Here is an 18,703-nt window from a genome sequence, read left to right as displayed (position 1 = left end):
AAACCCCCGATTTGTGACGTCACTTCTATAGCGTATATTACAAAAATACAAAGTTTACACCTGTATTTGACCACTTTCTAATATTTTGTTCACTTTTTTGAAGATATGTCGTGGTTGGGTACGTTGTCCTCCACAAAATATCAAAAATAAATTGGAGCGACATGATAGGTAAGTTTTCAAAACCCCCGATTTGTGACGTCACTTATATAGCGTATATTACGAAAATACAAAGTTTACACCTGCATTTGACCATTTTCTAATATTTTGTTCACTTTTTTGAAGATATATCGTGGTTGGGTACGTTGTCCTCCACAAAATATCAAAAATAAATTGGAGCGACATGATAGGTAAGTTGTCAAAACCCCCGATTTGTGACGTCACTTCTATAGCGTATATTACAAAAATACAAAGTTTACACCTGTATTTGACCACTTTCTAATATTTTGTTCACTTTTTTGAAGATATGTCGTGGTTGGGTACGTTGTCCTCCACAAAATATCAAAAATAAATTGGAGCGACATGATAGGTAAGTTGTCAAAACTCCCGATTTGTGACGTCACTTATATAGCGTATATTACAAAAATACAAAGTTTACACCTGCATTTAACCACTTTCTAATATTTTGTTCACTTTTTTGAAGATATGTCGTGGTTGGGTACGTTGTCCTCTACAAAATATCAAAAATAAATTGGAGCGACATGATAGGTAAGTTGTCAAAACCCCCGATTTGTGACGTCACTTCTATAGCGTATATTACAAAAATACAAAGTTTACACCTGCATTTAACCACTTTCTAATATTTTGTTCACTTTTTTGAAGATATATCGTGGTTGGGTACGTTGTCCTCCACAAAATATCAAAAATAAATTGGAGCGACATGATAGGTAAGTTGTCAAAACCCCCGATTTGTGACGTCACTTCTATAGCGTATATTACAAAAATACAAAGTTTACACCTGCATTTGACCACTTTCTAATATTTTGTTCACTTTTTTGAAGATATGTCGTGGTTGGGTACGTTGTCCTCCACAAAATATCAAAAATAAATTGGAACGACATGATAGGTAAGTTGTCAAAACCCCCGATTTGTGACGTCACTTATATAGCGTATATTACAAAAATACAAAGTTTACACCTGCATTTAACCACTTTCTAATATTTTGTTCACTTTTTTGAAGACATGTCGTGGTTGGGTACGTTGTCCTCCACAAAATATCAAAAATAAATTGGAGCGACATGATAGGTAAGTTGTCAAAACCCCCGATTTGTGACGTCACTTATATAGCGTATATTACGAAAATACAAAGTTTACACCTGCATTTGACCATTTTCTAATATTTTGTTCACTTTTTTGAAGATATATCGTGGTTGGGTACGTTGTCCTCCACAAAATATCAAAAATAAATTGGAGCGACATGATAGGTAAGTTGTCAAAATCCCCGATTTGTGACGTCACTTCTATAGCGTATATTACAAAAATACAAAGTTTACACCTGCATTTGACCACTTTCTAATATTTTGTTCACTTTTTTGAAGATATATCGTGGTTGGGTACGTTGTCTTCCACAAAATATCAAAAATAAATTGGAGCGACATGATAGGTAAGTTTTCAAAACCCCCGATTTGTGACGTCACTTATATAGCGTATATTACGAAAATACAAAGTTTACACCTGCATTTGACCATTTTCTAATATTTTGTTCACTTTTTTGAAGATATATCGTGGTTGGGTACGTTGTCCTCCACAAAATATCAAAAATAAATTGGAGCGACATGATAGGTAAGTTGTCAAAACCCCCGATTTGTGACGTCACTTATATAGCGTATATTACAAAAATACAAAGTTTACACCTGCATTTGACCACTTTCTAATATTTTGTTCACTTTTTTGAAGATATATCGTGGTTGGGTACGTTGTCCTCCACAAAATATCAAAAATAAATTGGAGCGACATGATAGGTAAGTTGTCAAAACCCCCGATTTGTGACGTCAGTAATAACACGTATTTCAGTTCAGTACAAAAGTTTACTCCTGCTTTTAACAATTTTTCAATGTTTTGTTTAATTTAATTTTAATTTTAAAGTGTAAAGAACCTTGCCAACTTATTCTATATTAGGTTTGGTTTTAGTTTGTTCCCTTTAAAGGGGCTATTTTACCCCGTTATTTTTTGTATTGTACGATTATAAAATATTTGGAATCACTATTTTTTATAATTATCCGCCCAAGCAAAATTCTCTGCTACTCTCTGCCAGCTCTCTGGCAGAAAGGTGGTGATATAAATACGGACCACGAAAAATTAAAAAAAAATATCCCATCAGGTGTTTTCCCTAAAGTGCGCAAAAAGTATTATTTGTTAGGACAACTTTTCTTTAGTTTAAGTATCCGTTGCTGTTGGTTTAGTTGTTGTAAGGGAAAAGTTTTATTGTGTGTACCTACTTGCAGACTTGACTTTGTATATTTTAACACGAAATATTGATACTTTTGTAAGTGTGAATCTGTTTTTTTTTCGGTCTGTTTTTTTTAAGTTTGTTGTAACGAAACTTATTTTGTAAACTACTTACACAGCCAACAGTCTGACAGTATACAAAAATAAGTTAGGTTTTTTATCCAATGTTAGTTAAACTTGGCGTGGTCCTAGGTAATCAGGCTAAATAACTCAAAGACAACTTTACCCATGGTTTGCCATCAACTTATTAAGAATGTGTCTATATATTGTATAATGTAGAGTTTTGATTAAGTCTTTGATTAAATTGACCTGAGAACATTACTATTGTATAACCATAATTATAATGGGAAATATATTTAAGGTTGCACAAAAATTGCTTCTTAAAGTTTTAAGCTAAACAGTAATTAATTTTATGTTTTGTGTTGCAATGATATATAAAGATAAACATATATTTATTGGAATTTTAATTTTCTAACCACAAGGCAAATGATTTAGTAATATATTACTCAGAAATTATATGCATTAGATTTTTGTATATGATTTTTTTGTTGTTGTATTTTTCTGTATACAAACACAGGGAAGTTATTACTTGTACCACCTACATAGTTTACAAATATATAGGACAAATTTATCAGTATTATGTGATGTTTAAATAAATAAAACTTTATATATTAAGTATAACACAAACAACAGCTGGGCGATGCTATTTAAAATCTAAAAGTCCACCCACTCTGTATTCTTATTTCAAGGCATTTAGGAAATCAATTAAGTTAATAAATAGTACTAATTAAACTAAAAAGAAAAAACTAAAAAAAAAAATTATATATTAATATTATCCATACAAAATTTTTTTTTTATATTTATTTAGAAGTTTAATTTTAAAAACGACTAGGGTGCTAATAAAATGCCAAGAGGTAGAGGTACAAGGAAAGTGCAACATGCTCGTACAGTTGGAGACCATTTTGTTGACTACCTCGAGGAGAGAAAAATGCTTAGAACTTGGTCCAGACCTCAGCTTAAGACCGAGTTTGACAAATTTATGGTAACATATATTGGAATGAAAGCGGGGTTTAGTACTGTTTTGTTTCAACTGGCGAGGTTCCCACCTAAACAACTAAGGGTCCATGCAGGACATATAATTTTTAAAGGCACTCCTGATTACCGGAAAAGCGTCTTGTAAGTTTTTTGAACTGTGTAAGATAGGAAAATTGAAATTTAAAAAAAGTTGTAACATTTTTGTTAGACACAAAATGTTATTGTGATTGTGTACAACTGTGGTATTCACCAGTTCAATAACTTTGTCCTGACATACTTTTAACAAAAAATAACAAAAACTTAATTTGTATTTGATTGTTAAAAAAATAATAATACTTTAAATTTTTTTATTTTAGTAAACCAGATTTTGAAAATTTATCGGAGGAAGTTTTTAATATAAAAACTGCAATTCGAGAAGAACTTTTACAGACTCCATCAAAGTATGTTTAAACTTTGATTTTTATTTAATTTTAAATATTATTAACTATATTAGTTTGGTCTGAATATGACATATATTTTAAAGTGAAAGAAAGCCCGTTTATTTATTAAAAGAAAGTAAATATCAGCTTTATATTATGAATCCTGTTTTATAGATCAAATAAAACCTTTTTACAGTTTTTCTTTTTTGTTAGAACTTTGAACTTTAAATTTAAATAACTTCCCTTTAACGAAACATTATTTTGTTCGTTTCAAATGTAGAGAGACATTATTAAAAAAGGGTGATATTTACGGCTTGGAGATTACATGTTATCCGATAGAACATGAAAATGGATTTGGTTGTTATGTTTGTGAAATGGAGGTACATATTATTTTAAAATACACGATCTTATAGTAACCCCACTTTTGTAGAGAATATATCATTAAATTTAGAGGAAATGACATTGCTGTATTGTTATATTTAATTATTTTCTGAAATAGAAATATTGGTTACTTTAATACCATTGTTATATAGGCCATATGTTTATCAGTCATTCATGCATCAGCATCATTTTCCTAATATTAATTATAAACATGTAGAATATGTATATATAGCCACTTATAGTACATACTTACAAAAATTAAACAAAAATTATTTAAATTAAATGACAATATGCTTAAAAGATCAAAAATAATATAACTTTTTTACCTTAATTTTATTTTTTTATATATTTTCTATGTTTAAACAAGGATACTGAAGAAGATTATACGATGGCTGTACAAAATAAGGGTCCCTACGATCTTACATTGGAGTCATGCTTGTTTTTAAGAAACAGTCCAGCTATGGCTCTTTCAGATGAGTTTGGATGTACATTAACACATAAGCCGACACCCGTGATTATTAAATCAAGTAAGTTGCTTGTTGTAAATTTAGACAAGACTTCAAAAATTAATTAAAAAAGGATTTTTATTATTTTTTATCTAGTTATAATTTTTTTAATCAAATATGTATTTTTTTTATACAAAGTTGTTGTTTTATTATAAGGTTTCTTATGAAAAAAAGCCTATAAAAGCTAAGTTATATTCACAAAACTATGACTTAAAATTAATTTTTATAGAAGCGACTTATTCTATTACCGTCATGTGCAAAGTTTTAAACCAAGTAGGCTCGTATTTCGGTGACGTGTTTTTTCGATTTCAAAACCCAATTTATCCGAATCAACATTTCATTGTGCTGCGTCATTTAAGATGTGTGCGATCAAACGACATCGTCAAAATGTTGCAGCCTGTGGCTCCATTTAAGAGAGTGCGGGTCAAGAGGGATTACACAGAAAATTTAGAAGTGGTCTTCAGCGACAAAATTGATGTGTGAGTTAGAATTTAAAATATTTCCTAAGTACTATGAGATAGTACCTTAATTTAACCATCGTTAAATTTATGTGTGAAAAAAAACGTAGGTATTAAAATTAAAAAACAACAGAAATCAGTTTGTTAATCTGGGTATACCGGACATGACATTAGATTATGAGCCAACCTGTTAAGGTTTAAGTTGCACCAATACAACCAATGCTATTCACCCTTGAGCATGACATTTACGAATGGATCGAAATAGGTTACAACAGCACTTCATTTTTTACCAAATAATATAGAACCTATCTCTTAGGGTCATATGGAAGATAATCAAAATTGGATAACATTGTTATTGCAAATACAATATTTTTGCAAAAATTGTTAATTTTAAAATTTATTATATTTTATATTACAGAAAGGAGGGTAATGATTTAGTGATGAGCAGACCACTGCCAAAAGCAAATGTACCATCCGGCGTTGGCAGTGTTGTCAGCAGGGGGATTTTATTGGGGGGCACTACACATATTGTAAAGTCTGGAGATTACGAGATGAAGTAAAAAAATAATTTAAAATCAAAAATTTATAGATTTTTTCGATTAATAAAATGCATGATTTGTTTATATTTATTTTTAATGTGAAAAGACCAATTTTACTGCCTAATTTGGAATAATATTAGTTACCCTAACCCAGTATCAAGTTAACTTTGGCAGTTTGGGATGCTTTTTGATTTTAACTGCTTGATTATTAATCCCAAAAAATTTTTGGCTTAGTAAGAGCTTATACAGTTTACAGTTTATAGCGCCTCACTTAAATACAATAGTGCATAGAACTAGTGAAAATCAAACAAATGATCCCATGTTGTGAAGACAAAGTAAAATAATGAATGTAAAACCTTTTTTTATTACAGAGAGCTAATTGAGGCTGAATTAACAAAGGAAAACTATATCAAAAAATTTTTGCTTTTGCTACAATGTGAAGAATTGCAAGCAAAAATTGATATTCAACATTATGACTTATTAGGAATTACTGTAATAAAACAAGGAAACCACTATCTATTACAAGTATATTTGCAAATGTTTAACATGTCTAAAATTTTATTTACTATTTATTTTTTTATAGCATTTGTTAATTATTAATATTAGTTTTTGAAGAATTTAAAAAAATACCGTTTTAGTCAAAAGCCGGTGCTTTAGCTTTAGTTTTTTTTACATAAACGTGTTGTGAATCAGATTATTACACCACAAGGTTTAAATCGTACACACTGGTTAAAAGTGGGTATCACCGCATGTGGTCCTTTATTTGATTCCCATTTTTTTGTTGTTGTATATTTGAGTAAAAGTAATATGAATAATACTTTATCCTGCTAATCAAAAACCAATCCAAAGATTAAAGAGTAGGAAATATACAAATTTATTTTGTCTTGAAAACTAGCAAATGTAGTTAGTGGCTGGGCTGTAATAGAGGCAAAAAACTAACTATATTTTAAGGCTGTATAGATAATGTAACTTGCCTTATGTTAATGGAGGAAAGTCAATCTTTTTACAGTAAGAAAAAATAAAAATTTTTATTATTTTAGGTTCCGGGGCTGGCAGAAAAAAGACCTTCAGTTTTAAGGGGGGACAGTATATTTTTACGGCCCTTAGCTGCTGGTGATCTTCCGCAGGGCAATTTGAAGTATGAAGGAAGAGTAACTGGTGTAGAGCTAGAGCATGTTAAGTTAAGTTTTCATAGAAGGTAAGATTGTGTTTTAAAATATATTTTTTTCAAACAAACCCATTTTAAATAGTTCTAATTTTTAATTAGATACGGTACTTAAAATAGCTTGCTTAGAAAATAACATATTTTGTAAAATTAATAATTAGATTATTTTTTATTACAGCTTTCATGCAATTTACCTACCAGGAAAAAAGTTTAATGTTTCCTTTACATTTAACCGGTTGCCATTAAAACTACAATACAGGGCTATTACTGAGTTAAACATGAATATATTGGGAAATAAATTATTCCCAACAGCACATAGATATGATAGTATAACGCTACCACAGCAAATTTTGAGGTATTTAAAATTACATTAGCACAAAATTTGTTTATGCTAATTTGAACCAAATATGACCTTGTTCCAGTGGTAGTTTTTTTACTGGCAGTGTGTTGTATCAATTTAAACATTTAGTTTTACTACATGAGGTTTGCCTTAGCTAAAACGAAATGTCATGTTAATTATTGGGCCAAAATTAATAAACTGTCAAAGTTAATATAAACTGAGTTAGGAAAACAAATGCTACTCTATGTTTTAGCCGTGCATTAATTTCCCTCACACCGAGGATAAATAAATATAAAACAATTTTACAGAATTTATGATCGCCATGTTGAGAAAAATGAACAACAACTTCAAGCTGTTAAATCGATTGTATTTAAATCCAACAACACATCACCTGTTAAATCGATTGTATTTAAATCCAACAACACATCACCTTATATTATTTATGGACCTCCCGGCACAGGAAAAACCATCACAATGGTGGAATCGATTAAACAGGTCAATTAAACACACTTACATAGAAAATAAATGCAAAATTGACAACATTATCCATTAAGTTACGTTTAAATAAAGACTTATTGTGTTTAGATATAGCCTTTTATATTAAATAAGATATCTTTTAATTAAAAATTTTTACAGGTTTTAAAGTTGAACCCTGGCTATCACATACTGGTTTGTGCCCCATCAAATAGCGCTTGTGACTTGTTAGTAGAACGCTTACTTAATCATGTGGATGCTAAAAAGATTTTTAGAATGTATGCCATGTCACACAACTACAGAGACTGTCCAGAAAAAATAAGAGACAAGGTAGATACCATAAATTTTTATTTCTTTCAAAAATTGGCATATTTAACCACTTTTTAAATTTGTTTATACTATTGGCACCATGTTAAATTAAGAACACTTGGCTTTACTACATAAAGGTTTTTGGTTTATTCCTCATTGCTTCAATGTTGTAGCGCCTTTAAGTTAGGTAGTCTATAATAAACAGCAGGTAACCCATAAAGTCACCCTTCCCACACTTAGAATATAGATATTAAAAAAGCTATCCATGCATTTTTCTTGTTTGAGGTTTAAATAAATTACAACAAGTTAACTAAGATCTGTTTCACTTTTTTAGCCTGCCAAGATTTTTAAAAATATGTACCAATTTAATATTTGTGTACAAAATAAGATGTGGGTTTGGGTAATATTGTGTCTGTCATGAGTGGTTGCATTTTTAAACCCTAACGGTGCTTAATGTATTTGCTTTAAAAGTATTTATTGGACAGAATGATACACTTATATGATACACAAACATCATTTGTTACGTTTTTTTAACCAGGATGTGGCAAATTATAACAGACTTACCGGCGATTACTATTACCCTTCAAAATCCAAACTGTGTGGGTACAATATTATTGCTACAACCCTTATAACAGCTGGCAGGTAGGGGATAAAAAATTACTTATTGATATTTTATAGTAAATTACACTACAACCATAAAACTAAATTATATATAAACTTTAAAGTGCAAACGAACAGTTGAGAAAAAACGTTGTTTTTATTGGTAGCTAAAAAAAATAAGAATATGTAAAGCATGTGTTTTGTACAACTTTAAACAACTTTTATGGTAACTTCTTATTCAGATTGGCCTCTGCCGAATTCGATCGAAATCATTTTGATTACATTTTTATTGATGAAGCAGGACATGCTGTTGAACCTGAATGTTTGATTGCAATCGAAGGATTATTGGTTTGCATTCAATTAATTTCTTTTCATATATTGAAATCTTAAGTATTTAAAATGTACAAAATATTTGAATGAAGTAAATTTAAATTAAATCACAATTTTTAGAGCCAAACTGGCAATGTTGTGTTAGCGGGAGATCCAAAACAACTTGGCCCGATCTTGAGATCTAAAATCTCTCAAACTTGTGGCCTTGGTAAATTTACTACTTGCACTAAATAAATATATAAAATTAAAATGTGATAGCCTAATAACTTAGATTCTTTAAAAATTTTTTATTTTTTTTGTAAAATTGTTTATATATTTGTTTAGTTGTGTCTTACCTTGAACGTTTAATGGATTTGGATGTTTATAAGCCTGATCATCGGCTTTATTACAACAGTTCAGTTATTACAAAGTTAATTAACAACTACAGATCCCACAAAGGTTAGTAAAATTATATTTTTGTATCTTAATTGCAAAAAATCTAAGTTTTTTTGAGATTGGAAATACTGTAATATTTAAAAGCAATCTTAAGTACAGCAAGTTGTAAAAATAAAGCCTTTGTCATTAAATTTTTTCCTGCTGTGTTGAGGGCTTTGCTTTAAAATTTTTTAATGTACCTAGCTACATCTATTATTATGGTAGCCCACTTTTGCTAAAACCTATTTTTACAATATTGAATTGCGGTTTCAATGCAAATATGTCTTGTTTCATTTTATTATTTAGTTTTAAGTTTACCCTATGAAACCCTACATGGTTCTTGATTTTTTTAAAAGAAAATTCACAAATATAAATCAAAATTCTGCATTACCACAAAATTTTAGCTATACTTGATGTTCCAAATGAATTATTCTACGAGAACGAATTAATTGAGTGTGCTGATCCAATATCCTGCAAAGCTTATTGCGATTGGGAACATCTGCCACTTGGTGCAATAGAAAATGAGTTCCCCTTAATTTTCCATGGGGTGGAGGGCGAAGATAAAAGAGAAGCAAACAGTCCTTCGTATTTCAACCCAGCCGAGGCATCACTTGTATGTATAGGATTTTAAAGAATTAATTATATTAGAGAAAGGTATTTTAACAAACTTTGTTATTTAGGTTTATGACTATTTGTTGAAACTTCTGAACACAAAAAGAAATAAAATTCTACCAAGTGAAATAGGGATAATAGCACCATACAGAAAACAGGTAAATAACTTTTATAAGTTTATTTAGTTGGTATATATATTATTTCTTTGTTATATATATAATTTCTTATTTATTTAAAAATAAATTGTTAATCGTCTGAAAATATATTACAAATATTCTTGTTTAGGTTCAAAAAATTCGCCAGTTGTTGTTAGAAATGAAAAAGAAAAATGCATTTGCTTTGCAAAATGTTGACATACGTCAAATAAAAGTCGGCAGCGTAGAAGAATTTCAAGGACAAGAACGAAAAGTGATCATCATAAGCACTGTAAGAAGCAGAGCTGAACATTTGCCACAGGACGAAAAATTCAAACTGGGATTTTTAAGAAACCATAAGGTAAGCAAATGTATAAATTTCTCTTTGTTGAAAAAAAAAATTGTCTTATAAAACACAAAATAGCCAATATATGTTTAAAAACATGTTAAAACCAAGTATTGCAAACTAGTGTAGTAAATGAATAAAGAGGAAAAAACACAACTTTTAAAAATCCATCTTCTGTAACAAACATACTTTTAAACAATGTTTCTCATTTTTAAATGCATTTAATTTAAGTGTGTGTTCACAGAAGTAATTTATTAAAATTACTTTACCCAGTGTTTTATACATCTCCACGGTACCTTTTAAAAAAAAGTTTTTTAAAACTTTATTTTTTTGGCAGAGATTTAATGTTGCTGTTACACGTGCCAAAGCTCTTTTAATTGTGATTGGCAACCCCCATATTCTGTGCCATGATTACCACTGGAAACAATTTATTAAACACATAAAGGATAATGGAGGTTATACCGGTATTTCAATCGATATTCCAGACACATCAAGTGATGGTTAGTTTTGTTTTTATTTGTAACTTAAATTTCAACTAAATATTTGACTTGAATGGTTATTTTTTAAATGCCATGGGTCAGAGCTACAAGTAAATACTTGTGCTAGATACCATTTAATTTTGGTATTTTTGTTTATATTTTCCTGTGTAGAATTTTTCCTATGAATATTGTATAAAAATCATTTGATTGTTTTTTGTGTTTTTTTAAGATGAAGATGATCCTGTTGAAGAGTGTACGCGAAGAGCTAATGCTTTGGGTATAGAAGAGGCAATGGAACAATTGGAAATTAGTGAAGTGCAACAATCCATTGACCCTCCTTGGAGAAATGAACATTAATTTTTTTACCAAGGTAAAACTTACAGATAATACTTTGTCATTTAAAACAAAAAATAGAGTTCCAAGTAAAAGGTTTGTTATTTTTTGGGTTGTCTAAAATCCTTAAGAATTTTAAACAAATACAACTTGAATATTTATGGAATTTTTCATTAACTAAAATTATGGAATCACAGTTATTTGAAATATATATTTATCCTTAATTACTTAATATCTAATAATAAACCATAATAACTTATGCATTTTATACTTGCTACTTATAACATCGTAATTATTTGGAATACCTTAAACTACAAGTTAAACTAATATGTAAAGGGATCTCAATTTAAATGTAAACTGTAAGCTATTATTCGATATTTTGTAATATATCCTTTATTTTTCTATATTTTTACAACTTGATTTGTACATACTTATTATTTTAGTGTAGTGTTGATTACTTTTCAATGAGATTTGTAATGTTAGTATATGTGTTACAATGCCTTTCTCCAAAATTCAATATTTGTCAATTATGCATTGAATAGTGTTCAATCATGCCTGTAACAAAATGCTTTTCCGCAGTTAACTAGCAAATATATATGCCCAGATTTAGTTTAATTTACATTTTACAAGTTTGCTTACATCTATAATTTAATCTTTCCCGAGGTGTTTATTTTGATATTTAGCTGTGTGCTTATGTTGACTATAGGTGTGCATTTTCTAAATTTTCTTCATAAAATAAAACTGTAGGCCCCATAAAAATGCAACTATTGTTAAAAATAAAAAAGGCATTATTAGGTCAAATTTGAAGTACCAAATCCAACCTATAATGTATGTTATGAAATGGTACTAGTTAGTTTGTAGATTTTTAAAATAAGTATCATACAACCAAAAAATCAAAAAAAATCAGTTTTTATATTTATTTATTTGTAAAACATTATGATTATTAAGCAGCTAATGTTTGTAGAGTGCTTAAAAATTCACTTCAATGATTTAATTTTTTTTGTCGTCTTTTCTTAAAGCCCATATTTGAATGTATGCTTCTGAGAGTGTTATCATTTGTGGCAGAATGTCGATAACGTGCAGATCTTGCATTTCATACCATTGGTTAGAACCCTAAATTCATAATATATTGTAACAAAAATGTAACTTACACGTGCTAGTGTATACTTTAGATTTCTATTACATTAAAAAATTACTATTTTTTTTTAATTTTGTTATATGTATTTATTTATCCTTAATGTTAAAAGGCTGACTTGACAGCCCGAACATACACGATAACATTTGTAATCTCGATCCAGGCTAAAGTTATTTTAGCAGTTTGGGATATTATTAATCATAATTGTCTGCGAATTAACTTTTTGATGGTTTTCAACTCAGCAGAAGTTTATAACATAAATATTTATGAAAGATAAATATTAAAATGCTGGTTTTTCATGTTTATGTCAAAAACCAACTAACTTGTTTTTAAGAATAAGATGAACTCAAAATATCTGTACTCTACCAAAAATAATTGCACCTAGAATTGCCATGTACATAACCAATAGCCCAATTAACACACTGCCATATAAAAAAAATTAAAGGAACCAGTTGGTAACAGTTACTTGCCTGATGTAATATATGGACTCTGTAAGACCCTTTTCCCTCATTTGGATCTCCTTCGTGCACAATATTGGCGATCAAATCGTAACATGTGTTTGGCACGTTTGCATCTGCTGCAATCAACTCTTCCAGGTCCAGGTTCCTAAATTTATATTTTTACTTGATTACCCTCCAAAAATCACAAATTTTTTTTAAATAAATAAAAAAGTCAAAAAAATATACTTACTTCAAAATCAGCCCCACAATATATTATTTATTTTCATGGGAAAACATCAGCACAATAAATAACTTTTTAAAAAAAGAGTCTGTTGTTTTAATAAAATCAGTGGGTTATACTTATTTAGGGGGGTTATTCTGCACAATAATGTATATTTGACTTACTTGACAGGGAAGTTAACAATGGTTGGATTCTTTTCGGTGAAGAAAAGATTTTTCGTAAATCGTTTAATGGAGAAAATCAGGTAGGGGGGTAAGCGAGTGATCTCAAATCTTTTCATTGTCGAATCTCTCTTTCCTTTGTATTCCTTAAACAATTTATTTTTTGTTAACAGAATTCAATAGAATACTCTTAAAGAATAATAAAATTTTTTTTAATCAAGTGTAAAGTACATGAAAAAACATTTGGATTACTTGTACTTTATAGTTCTCAGGAAAAAACTTAGGGCCATAAAGTACTAAAGAGAATTTGGTTTACAAAATACGAGAAAGAATTAGGTAGAACCGCAAGGTACAAAAGTTTTTCTGAGAATTGTAAAGTACAAGTGATCCAATTTTTTTTAATAACTTTCCCACTTTTTCAGTGATTCCGTTAAATTTAGCGAGCAGCGTTGCCAAGGGAACTTGAGGGATAATATTATGTTCCAGTTCATCCTTGTAGAGAGGAGCAGAGGGAAGATCGAGGGATAGAAAGAGAAAGGGAGTTTTCGTCATCTTTTCCTGATATTCCTCCAGTTTTAGGAGTTTGTTTTTTTGGTCATCACTCTTTAATGGTATAAATTTTAAAAAAAGAATTAACCAAATAAATTGTTTTTAATTTAATATATATATACAACTTCTATAAAAAACGATTATTATGAATATTATCAAATTGGCTATACCAATTCTGGGTTAGGAATTTTCCGAGAATAAACCTTCATGTCTCCTTGGAATGTCTTCGCTATTATACCTTAATAATTAATCTCTGTTAAACTGGTATAATTAATAATTAAATTAACTAGCTATAATCTAAACCTAATAAAGCATACACAAACTTACAGGCATACAAAATAAAGAAAACTGACATTTGTGGTCACAAATAAATTATAACAGGCAAATATTAATTGCAATGACTGTGGGGCGGGACATCGACTAGTATATTAGTTACAGATTAGGACACAATAGTTGTTAAGTAAAACACAACACAAAAAAATGTTTCCATATAAGATCGAGCTTAGTAATACATACTGCTATTTCTTTTTTTGGTTCCATTAAGGGCAGTGTGGAGTGAGTTGAGAAACCAAGCCATCAAATCGAGGGGATCCCCCTGTTTTGTGATCTGAAATCGTTTTCTCGAGCACAATACGATGCTTTGTAACATTTCGTGAGGAGAAACATGAGCCTAGAAAAATGAAAAAAACTTTTCAAAGTTAAATTTTTTGATTTGCACAAACTATCTGGAATTTATTTTTTGCAAAAACTATCTTATATCTTGAGTTTTTTTACCTTGAAATTCTGTGGGTTCCACAACTTTCGAATCAACTCTCCAAATCTGCAACAATTAATACAGAATACTTAGTATCTATATACATGCAAGTAATTTTTGATTTTTACAATTTAAGTGTTTCCTACTGATATATAAATACCTTTGTGATAACAAAATCATAATATCACCAGGCGGACGTTTCAAATGTAAATAATTTTCTTCTCTCAAAAAGTAATTCCGCAGTGGTGGAACATGTGATAATGCCTAAATAATAAGAGAAAGTTAAAAAAATGATGTAAAATTTCAAGGAGATGTTTGATTAATTCGATATTTAACAGGTGAGTTAAAATTAAAGGATCACTTGTAGGCAAAGGCCAGTTATAAATCTAGTACCTTAAAGGTCTGTATAATATTTAGACACATTTGGCAAGAACTGTAAAGTATAAAAAAATTGGCAAGGAACATGAAAAAAATAAAAAATTTAGCAAAGACAGTTAAATAAAAATTATTTCGACAAAAGTAAAGTTTATTTAAGAATCGTAAATTACAAGTGATCCTTTTTAGTTTTTAAAAACAAATAATTTACCTGCAGAAATACATTGCAGTAATCATTTTCCTTAATGTTGTTTAAACCTACTATGCCAGGTAGATAAGTGGTTCCATCATAAGCTCGGGAAAGTTTGGATTCCGATTGCAATTGTTTGATTAGAGTTTGTGTAAACTTTGGATTAAGAACATACTGCAACAAACACAAAGATAAACAAAAGTCCAAAATTTTTAGTTGCTTAAACATTTTTATTCTAATTTTATTATTATTTAGCAGATAAGTTTTTTTTGTACGTAAATTTATCCTCGATGTGGGAAGGTCGAATGCGTGACCTAAACATGGAGTAACATCAGTTACTCTGACCAAGTTTGATTAAGTGCTGGCTCAGCAAGAGTTCATACCATTTACAGCATGAGAGCAGTGGGGTTGAACCCATGACCTAATGATGGTGTAGCAAGTGTTCTTACTACTATACCACACTGTCGATGAGTTAAAACTTACAGTAATGTCATCCAGAGAAGAGTCGATAATTTCATAATTATCAGGCAAACAGTAAAATTTTAGAGTGTAGAGATTAAGAAATACATGATGATTCACTTCCACACTGTGGGTATGGGCAAATGACTTAATTCCTCGGCCCTGTAAAAAACACAATGAGAATAAAATTTATTGTAACCCAATTTTTGAGCAATACCAATATTAACACCAACAATCATTTGCATAATTTTTCATTTTCCAAAATTGTAAAAAAATGTTAAAAAATCACAGGCATTTTGAATTTCACATAAAAAAAACAAAATTAAGTTGTAACAAAACACGGCCAATGTATAAGGAAAATACTTTTAAAAGCATCAGGAAATAATTAACATTTAAATCTACTTTAGCTCCCTCTATAACAGCTTTGTTTTTATTATTATGTGCTTCTGTAAACGATCTGCTTTTCGTAATAAGAAAAAAAAACTTTAAAAAGTCACAGAATTTACCTGAAAGTATTTTCCACATATTAAGCAAGCATAAACATTAAGATGTGAAAGGGAAACTGAACAAAGTTTTTCAAAATCGAAATCCAACAAGCTCCTACAACAAAAAAATTGATAAGACATGGTTCAAGATTATAAATAAAATATAATTTATAGCAATTAGATTTTTTTTTTGTATATCTTTATCCTCGATGTAGGAAAGTCGAATGCGCGACTTTAACATAGAGTAACATCAGTTACTCCGACCCAGTCTCGAGTTGCCTGTGGCAGTTTGGGATATTATAGATTATAATTTCCCAAGGGATTATAATTGACCAAGAGCGCTACAGCATGAGATCAGTGGGGATTGAACCCACGACCTCATGTGTGGTGGAGCAAGTGTTCTTACCACTACACCTCGCTGCCGGTTTATATACATAGTACTTTTTCTTGTCTTAGCTTTACCAAACAAAATTGGAATTTTTAACTAATCCCAGCTGTCTGGTGTAGTGATAAAAGAACACCAGAATTCAATACATAAAGTCTTTGGTTTGATCCTCACTGCGTCCAAGCTGTTGCCCTTTAAGTACAGTGCTAGAAAGCCAAAAACAACCATCGGTTTAACTGCTGGGATAATATTCCAAAATGCAAAATCAACTTAAAACTGGGACAAGGTAACAAATACTACTTCATGTTTAGACTGTGAAGTCAGCTTTTTAACATCCAAGATAAAAAAATAAATAACAAAGTGTATTGCCTATTAATTGTATCCAAATAAGGACAGCTTCTGCTTCTGTCTACTTTCGGTTCATTGTTGTAAACATATTCATCTTCAGAGGAATAATCCCCGACCAATTCAACTGCTAGTCTTTTATTAGCATGTTCAACAACATTATTTTCTGCAGGATTTTTACGCTTCTCCATTTAAACTAGTGGAATATTATTAATTGAACAACGCTATACTTTTTTTCTTGTCGTTTTTATATGTCCCACGACTGGAATTCTGTAAACATACAATAACTTTACTTTTGGTTCACACAAGGTTTTGTTGATTAAGACGAAGCAATTGAAGGTTTTTTGTACTACACAAAAATTTGATGCTTTTTATTTTGTAAAACCGGTGAGGATAACTTTAAATGCTTTTAATATTTTAAATTGTAAGATAAATCAGCGGATGGCGCCTTTCTTACCGCTCTTCACGTGTTTAATTTTTATACGTTGCTGGGAAGAATTTGAAATTTTTCGATTTAGAAATGTAAGTAAAATATATTAATTACAATTTTTTGGTAAACATTTTAATGCATAAACATTTTTTAAACCTGAACCTTTTAAGAGTTTTTGATTTCACGGGTAGACAGGCCCGTTGAATAAGACTATAATACCGTCTGACCGTGAGCATTTTCTCGCAAGCATTTTGAAAGCAAAATCATAAATTTTTGAAAGCGAAATCGTAAATATAATTTTCTTAATTGTTAATTTTAGGACTTATATTTTACCTGTTGCTTAATTTATTGTAAATTTTATTTTAGACCGCAAATTTCTCGTTTAGGCATATGACTAGTGGCATGGTAAAGTGGTTATCATTTCTAAGATGCAAATAGATGAGGTCTTGTGTTTGATACCCTAGTTCCATAAGGTTTTTAAGCACTAAATACTTACCAATGTATGCTGTTGATGTTATTTAATTTGTAGAATTTGATATTTTTCTTTATATGAAATTTTTTTTACATTTTAGGTTTAAAATAATTATTAGTAAAAACATGACACAAAAGACGTTTCTTAGAATGCCCCCACAAAAAACATATTGGAAAGAAGATGGAGAAGGAATCTGGTAAAAAAAACTAACTTAAAGGTAAGGGTCAAAACTTAATAACTTTTTAGTTTACTGTTATTCCTTTTTGTTGTTTTTTAAATTTTTGTTACACCTGGTAAGTTAACACTACCCTTATTATTTTTTATATTAAAACTATTATAAAGTTAATAATGACATTACACATGTACCTATGGTGTAGCTTTATGATATTTTTTTTATCTGTGATATTCCTAACATAATCATTTTTGCATAGAATATCAAAATTTTCGATTTATTTGGAGTTTTATTTTATTTTTTTGTGTATATTTTTATCCCCAATGTGAGAAGGTCAAATGCACGACCTAAAAATAGGGTAACATCAGTTACCCCGACCCAATCTCGAGTTGCCTGTGGCAGTTTGGGAGATTATAGATTATAAGTGCCCGATAATTAAGCTGCTGATTAAGGCTGGCTCAGCAGGATTTTGTTCCGTTTATAACGCCTTACTCAAGGGCGCTACAGCATGAGATCACTGGGGATCGAACCCAGGACCTTGTTTATGGTGGGGGTGGTTCCTGACCACTACACCATGCTGCCGGTTTTACTATTTATCTCTCAATAAAAGTTGAAAGTCTTTTATTCAAGTTTAAAGGTGTATTAAAGGGGTGTATTAAAACCACAAAAACAAAAGTATTACATGATTATATGATATTGTTATCCGACAAACATTTTAAACGACTCCACAATATTTCAATATATTATAGCTTTAGGCCCCAACACCGAATTCAACATCCCAAACGGTGAAC

General features: G+C 30.0%; 2 protein-coding genes across 2 annotated transcripts; one reads left to right on the top strand and one right to left on the bottom strand.

Annotated features, from left to right (window-relative positions):
• Positions 1-3,321: 3,321 nt before the first annotated feature.
• LOC145746358 (putative helicase mov-10-B.1) lies at positions 3,322-12,587 on the top strand. Its single transcript, XM_082564626.1, has 20 exons — positions 3,322-3,621; positions 3,837-3,920; positions 4,180-4,279; positions 4,648-4,807; positions 5,016-5,265; positions 5,663-5,800; positions 6,155-6,308; positions 6,824-6,981; positions 7,127-7,303; positions 7,597-7,783; positions 7,925-8,092; positions 8,610-8,713; positions 8,914-9,019; positions 9,122-9,209; positions 9,326-9,439; positions 9,820-10,028; positions 10,096-10,185; positions 10,313-10,522; positions 10,845-11,007; positions 11,216-12,587. The coding sequence occupies exons 1-20, from the start codon at positions 3,350-3,352 to the stop codon at positions 11,341-11,343; spliced, it is 3,060 nt and encodes a 1,019-aa protein (XP_082420752.1). The 5' UTR covers positions 3,322-3,349; the 3' UTR covers positions 11,344-12,587.
• Positions 12,229-17,210, bottom strand: LOC145746359 (ubiquitin carboxyl-terminal hydrolase 39-like). Its single transcript, XM_082564627.1, has 12 exons — positions 16,863-17,210; positions 16,130-16,223; positions 15,648-15,785; positions 15,186-15,338; positions 14,760-14,863; positions 14,620-14,665; positions 14,362-14,515; positions 14,016-14,083; positions 13,711-13,899; positions 13,300-13,442; positions 12,925-13,060; positions 12,229-12,432 (listed from the first exon to the last, which is right to left on the bottom strand). The coding sequence occupies exons 1-12, from the start codon at positions 17,027-17,029 to the stop codon at positions 12,310-12,312; spliced, it is 1,515 nt and encodes a 504-aa protein (XP_082420753.1). The 5' UTR covers positions 17,030-17,210; the 3' UTR covers positions 12,229-12,309.
• Between the last annotated feature and the right edge of the window lie 1,493 nt (positions 17,211-18,703).

This window comes from Corella eumyota, chromosome 3 (assembly GCF_963082875.1).
Source record: "Corella eumyota chromosome 3, kaCorEumy4.1, whole genome shotgun sequence".
Taxonomy (NCBI): domain Eukaryota; kingdom Metazoa; phylum Chordata; class Ascidiacea; order Phlebobranchia; family Corellidae; genus Corella; species Corella eumyota.
Note: the sequence above shows the minus strand (reverse complement) of the source record. Positions and strands in the feature narration are given on the sequence as shown.